General features: G+C 53.5%; 1 protein-coding gene across 12 annotated transcripts in view; it reads left to right on the top strand.

Annotated features, from left to right (window-relative positions):
* Nucleotides 1-550: 550 nt before the first annotated feature.
* The window catches only part of HDAC6 (histone deacetylase 6), a 19794-nt gene continuing 14426 nt past the window's right edge, over nucleotides 551-5918 (top strand). For 2 of the 12 annotated variants that reach the window (XM_024769276.1, XM_024769277.1), the window contains exons 1-4: nucleotides 1119-1361; nucleotides 2889-2977; nucleotides 5116-5200; nucleotides 5289-5329. In XM_024769276.1, coding sequence (XP_024625044.1) covers nucleotides 5316-5329 — 14 coding nt within the window. In that variant the 5' untranslated portion in view covers nucleotides 1119-1361; nucleotides 2889-2977; nucleotides 5116-5200; nucleotides 5289-5315. The other 10 variants (XM_024769280.1, XR_003006412.1, XM_024769272.1 and 7 more) reach the window with 10 other exon arrangements.

The following is a 5918-nucleotide window of genomic DNA, read 5'->3' on the forward strand; positions in this document are numbered from 1 at the left end:
TTTTTTAAGGGAAAGAAAGAAAATAAAGGAGACAAAGGGGAAGGAAAGGGAGGGGAGGGAAGGGGAGGGAGAGAAGAAGGAAAAGAAAGAAAGGAAAGCAAAGAAAGAAAGGGAGGGAGGAGGGGAGGGGAGGAAGAAAGAAAATGTCACAGCAGCAGTACGTGGCTTGCAAAGCCTAAAATATTTACTATCTGGCCCTTTATAGAAAAAGTTTGCCAACCTCGGCTCTACAGGAACCTCTCTTCTGACTATACAGAAAAAATAGGCCTTGGCCTTTACAAGACTTCCTACTCTTTTACTTTGCAGGCATCACAACCTCAGAATGTTCCTCAGTGTGTATCATTGTATATATGTTTTCTTTGGTGTATCTGGAGGTTTAAAAGTCTTAGGGCTGTGACCCTCTTCCACTGGGACAAAAAGACACGTTCAGGTAGAAAAAGAGTGGAAGGGAAGAGAAGGCTGGAACTGGGGTTTGCAAGAGGGTAAGAGGGCCCGGCTACTGGGCGGCGGGGCTGTCAATCTGTTAGTCAGCGATGCTGAACCCCAGACCGCTTATCTCTCCCGCCCCAGCCTACAGCCCGGTAGGAAATGGTGAAGAATGAGAGAGGGAGATTAGGAGGACAAACCGGCCTCCTACGGGTCTGACATTTAGGCATTTAGACACAGTGTGGGGGGTAGTTCGGGGGTGGTGCACAGTGGCAACTCCCCCTACCCCCTAGGCACACACTTTCTATTACAGCTTGGGAACAGAGGTGACCCAGTGGAGGGAGCCGACAGGGAGAGCCGCCGCCCAAAGAAAAACTCCCCTCCTTAGGTCCATTCTGGCTCCGGCACTATAATTACCACAATTTTCCAGATGAGGAAACTGAAGCCCAGAGATGCTCAGTAACTTGCTCAAGGTCACATGGCTAAGTCGCATAACCTCAGTTTCCTTATCTTCAAAGCAGCCTTAAGGAACTACCTCATAGAATTGTGGCCTGCGACAATGCCTGTCACATATTACTTGCTATCATCACAGTTATTTGCCTCTACTAAGACTCCTTCCGCTCCACCATTCATTTTCCCGGCAGAATATTAATAGCTAACATTTGGTGATTGCTTCCTGTGTACCACCTTAGCGAATATGAACTCAGAAAATCCTCACATTTATTAACATCACCACTCCCATTTTGGCCGCCACCAGCCTTGTCCACTTCCCACCGCGCTCCAGGCCCACCAGCCCGCCCTCACTACGTCATCACGGCGCGTCCCGCGGGAAGCCACTGGGAGAAGAGAAGACGCCCCTTTCTAACGGCCTTGCTTGCTTGCACTCTTGAGTTAATCGCACGGTACAGTTGGCGCCGGTCCGGAGGGCTCCTAAGGTAACTGGACAGGGACGGAGGGACGGCGGCCATGGCCGCCAGGACGACAGCGGCGGTTGGGGGAGGGGCGAGGTTGACCCCGAGCGCATCGTCCAGCCGCTGGCGCGCGCTTCATACAGACGCAGCACGGCCTGCGACGCCAGCTCTCGCGCAGACCCGCAGTTTGTGAGTTCGCGGGAGGTGTGGCCCGCACGAGGGGCGCGGCCTTGCGGCAAGACCCCCAGTGTGGGAGGGATTGGGGCGGGCTGTAGAGAGCCCCGGCCCAACGGAAAAGAGGGTGCTCAGGGAATTTTGAGGCGTAAGCCAAAGGCGGAGTTTGAGAAAGGGGCTGCGCCCGCGTCGACGGCGGGGGCGGGAAGGGGGAGGGGCTAGCGGGAGGTGGCTCGGAACTGGCTGAAGGGGCTTGGTGAGGCGTTAGGGATTGGGCCTGGGTAGGGGGTGGGGCCTGGTGGAAGGAAAGGGGCAGTCCCCTGAGGAGCTGGGCTTGTTGAAACGTTAGGGGCGGGATCTAGCCAAGTGGAAGGTGCCGGTCGGGCCGAAAAGGGGTGGAGTTAAGTGGATCGTTAAGGGTGGAGTCGGGGCCCTGGCTGGGTCTGGCTGAGTGAAAGAGTGGGTGATTATCCTGGGAGATTGGCTGGAATGGGCAGGTTTGAGAAGGGGTGGGGTCTGGGCGAGGCTTTGAGGAATGAAAGGGTCTGGGAATGGGGCTTGATAGAGCGGAAAGGGCGGTGATTAGCTGGAAAGGGAAGGCTCTAGAACGGACTGAGCCAGGGGGTTAATTGCTCTGTGAAAGGGCAAGACTTTGAAAGGAGAAAGAATAGTGTTAAAGGGGTGGAGGCTAGTGGAATGGGCGGGACCAGGTAGAATGAACACCCTGCTGGAGAGAGAGAGCCTTCAGAGACAGAGTCTAGAAGGTGGTTTGGAATAGATAGCAAAAGGGATAGAGACTAGCGTAGGGGGCGGGGCCTGGGAAGGGCTGGGATGTAGGGTTTTCAGGGCGTTGGGCCCTTTCAGAGTCACCTCCACCCCACCCCCAAGAAACGCGTGAGGGGTGAAGTCTCCCCAGCCATGACCTCCACCGGCCAGGATTCCACCACAACCAGACAGCGAAGGAGTAGGCACAATCCCCATCCCCCCGCCCACGACTCCAGCGTCACCTCGGTGAGGCCCCAGACCTCGGTGAGGCCCCAGACCTGCCCTGATGAGGGGGAGGGGGAGCAGCGGGCCGTGCGTTGGACTCTGACCCTTCTCTCTGTTTGGCAGAAGCGAGGTGTTAAAAAGGGTGCCGTACTCCGCTCCAGCCCCAATCTAGCGGAGGTAAAGAAGAAAGGCAGAATGAAGAAGCTTAGTCAAGCAGCCGAGCAAGACCTAGTCGTGGGGCTGCAAGGGCTGGTGAGAGGGGCCTGGCCGCAATTTAACCTCCTGTGACAATCAAAACCCTGAGCTTCTCCATCCTGGACAGTGTGGGATGCTCCCTCTGACTCAGGCCCTCAGTGCATCAGTCTCTCCCATTTTTTTTCCTTGCAGGATCTGAACCGGGAGGCCAGGACACTGTCTGGCACTGGCTTGGTGTTCGATGAGCAGCTAAATGAATTCCACTGCCTCTGGGATGACAGGTGAGGCTGGCTCCTCCAGGCCATACCCAAGCCATACAAAGACAAACACTTAAAGCCCATTAGAAGAACGAATCCTGTCTTAATCTAGCCTAGAGAATGGAAGCAGATGATTTAGGGAGATGGGGCTCAGGCTTGAATGGGTTGTTTTCATTTAGCCAACAAACATTTATTGAGTGCCTTCTGTGTGCCGGAGATGGTGATACAAATGTGTCAGACAAGACCTACAGGGAGCTGACAGATGAGTAGGAGAGCAGGTCACTAAACCACCATCAGCAGTGTGAGGTGTTTAATGAAGGAGGACCTAAGACCAGAGCTTTCAAGAGTGTTTAATAGAGGACCCTAGACTAGCATCCAGGGTTCCCAGAAGGATTCCTTGAAGAACGGATGTTTGTGCTGAAATGGAAGAATTACACTTCCCATTCAGTCACACATTACAATCCATCAGCAAATTCTTTTGGCTCTATGTTTGAAATGTATTCAGTATCTGACCTTTCCTCACCACCTCTACTGCCACCACCATCATCACTCACCTAGACTTGCAGAGGCCTCCCTGTTTCCACCCTCACCCCTGCTGCCTGTTCTTCACACAACAACCTAAAAAAATATGTACAAGATGATATTCTCTCTCTTAAAGTCCTTCAAGGGCAGGGTGTTGCCCTGAAGGTAAAGTTCAAATTCTTCAACCTGGCCTCTAAGGTTCCATGTGATCTGGCTCCATATCACCACGGTGACCTCGTCAGCCAATCCTCCCCCTCATTCGCTTTGCTTCACTTCACACACACTGATCCCCTTGCTGTTCTTCCAACATGCCAGGCACTCTCTCATCTCAGGCCTTTACCCTGGCCAATCCCTTTTCCAGAGATTCATTTCCACCTACTTGTCTCCTAGTTAACATTCACATCTCAAGGAGACCCTCCGAGAGGGCTTTGCCTAGCCACTCCCCTTCCCCCACACCCGAGCATCAAGATATTCCTAGCCCATGCCGTTGTTTGTCCATTATTATACTTATGTGTTTACTAGTTTAGTATCTATCCCCCCTATCCCAGTGGAAGACTCAGGATGGCAAAAGACTTCATTATTGAATACATATCTACCGTCTCCTGAGGCGCCAGGGACAGGCAGTACACAAAACAAACAAAACTCCTGCGTTTGTGGAGATTACATTTTAGAGGAGGGAGACAGATAGTAAACAAGGAAAAAGCAAGTGATAAAGTGTGTTAGAAAGAGAAGTGCTGTGGAGAAGCACTGAAGCGGGAGGGAGAGTAGCAGAAAGTGCAGTGGAGGGGACTCTTCAGTTTTAAATACAATGATCAAGGAAGGCCTTACTATCTGAGCAGGGATCTGAAGGAGGTGAGGGAGTGAGCTATGGAGACATCTGGGAGAAGATTGTCCTGGGCAGGAAGAAGAGCTAGTGGAAACGTACTTGGTTTGACTGAGGAACAGGGAGGAGCCCAGTGTAGGAGAAGCAGTGAGTGATGGGGAGAGCAGTAGGAGATAGGGGTCAAAGAGGGGATGGGCAGGTCGTCAAGGGCCTTCTGGGGCATGGGGAGGACATTGGCTTTTACCCTGAGTGAGCTGGGAGCCAGGAGAATTTTTTTTTTTTGCGATACGTGGGCCTCTCACTGTTGTGGCCTCTCCCTCTGCGGAGAACAGGCTCTGGACGCGCCGGCTCAGCGGCCATGGCTCAGGGGCCCAGCCACTCTGCGGCATGTGGGATCTTCCCGGGCTGGGGTACGAACCCCTGTCCCCTGCATCGGCAGGCAGACTCTCAACCACTGCGCCAGCAGGGAAGCCCCAGGAGAAGTTTTTGAGTAGAGGAGGGACGTGACCTGATTTGAGTTTTAACCAGTGTCTGGGCTGCTGTGCAGAGAAAGGATTGTTGGGGGAGCAAGGGCAGAAGCTGGGAGGCCAGCTGAGTGCAATAGCCCAGGTGAGAGGTTATGGTAGCAGCAGTGGGGGTGATAGGAGAGGGCCGGGCTCTGCATATATCATGAGAACGGAGACCGACAGATGCCAGGGATGACTCCAAAGTTTCATGCGTCAGCAGCTGTGGAAGGGCAGATGGGGAAGATGTGCAGAAACAGATGTGGTGCTCACCAGTGTCATATATATCTGTATTTCTATCTCTGTCAACCCAGCTTCCCTGAAGGCCCTGAGCGGCTCCATGCCATCAAGGAGCATCTGATCCAGGAGGGCCTCCTGGATCGCTGTGTGTCCTTTCAGGTGAGTCCCCCAGCCGACATCCTGGGCAGAGGGCAGCAGCTGGTGGGACAGCCTGAGCCTTAGCCCTTTATTCCTCATGTCTCCCCAGGCCCGATTTGCCGAAAAGGAGGAGCTGATGTTGGTTCACAGGTGAAGGCTTAGGGGCCTTGTAGGGATGGGGAGGAGGCTGCCCTGGGCCAACCAGGGCAGGCCAGATGCTTTGGGAAGGAATGTCATGGGCTCTGTGGTCTTGGGCAAGTCACTGAGCCTTTCTGAATCTCAGTGTCATCACCTGTAACTTGGAGGCTAGTAAACGTGAGCTCCTCAGGAGGGCTTGATATGTGTCGGGTGCTTAGAATGGTGCCTGACATATCATCAGTCCCTGATGAGCTCTTTTTGTTATTATAATCTGATGTGTAAACAGATGATGGATATGTGGACAGAGTGATCAGGGGGTTCCCCCAGGGGGCTGAAGGAACCCAGAGTAAGAGTCCTGATGTGGTATGGCTCAAGGAGAGTTAGTGTGGCAGAGGGGGTATCTGAGCTGAGCTTTAAGAGGAGAAAAAGAATGAGTCCCATGAAACAGAAGGCTGAGGAAAGGGAGATGTAGACAGCTGGAACTGTCTGATCAAAGACCTGGAGGTACTGGGCTTCCCTGGTGGCGCAGTGGTTGAGAATCCGCCTGCCGATGCAGGGGACACGGGTTCGTGCCCCAATACGGGAAGATCCCACATGCCGC

This window comes from Neophocaena asiaeorientalis, unplaced genomic scaffold (assembly GCF_003031525.2).
Source record: "Neophocaena asiaeorientalis asiaeorientalis breed wild unplaced genomic scaffold, Neophocaena_asiaeorientalis_V1.1 scaffold671, whole genome shotgun sequence".
Classification (NCBI taxonomy): Eukaryota; Metazoa; Chordata; class Mammalia; order Artiodactyla; family Phocoenidae; genus Neophocaena; species Neophocaena asiaeorientalis.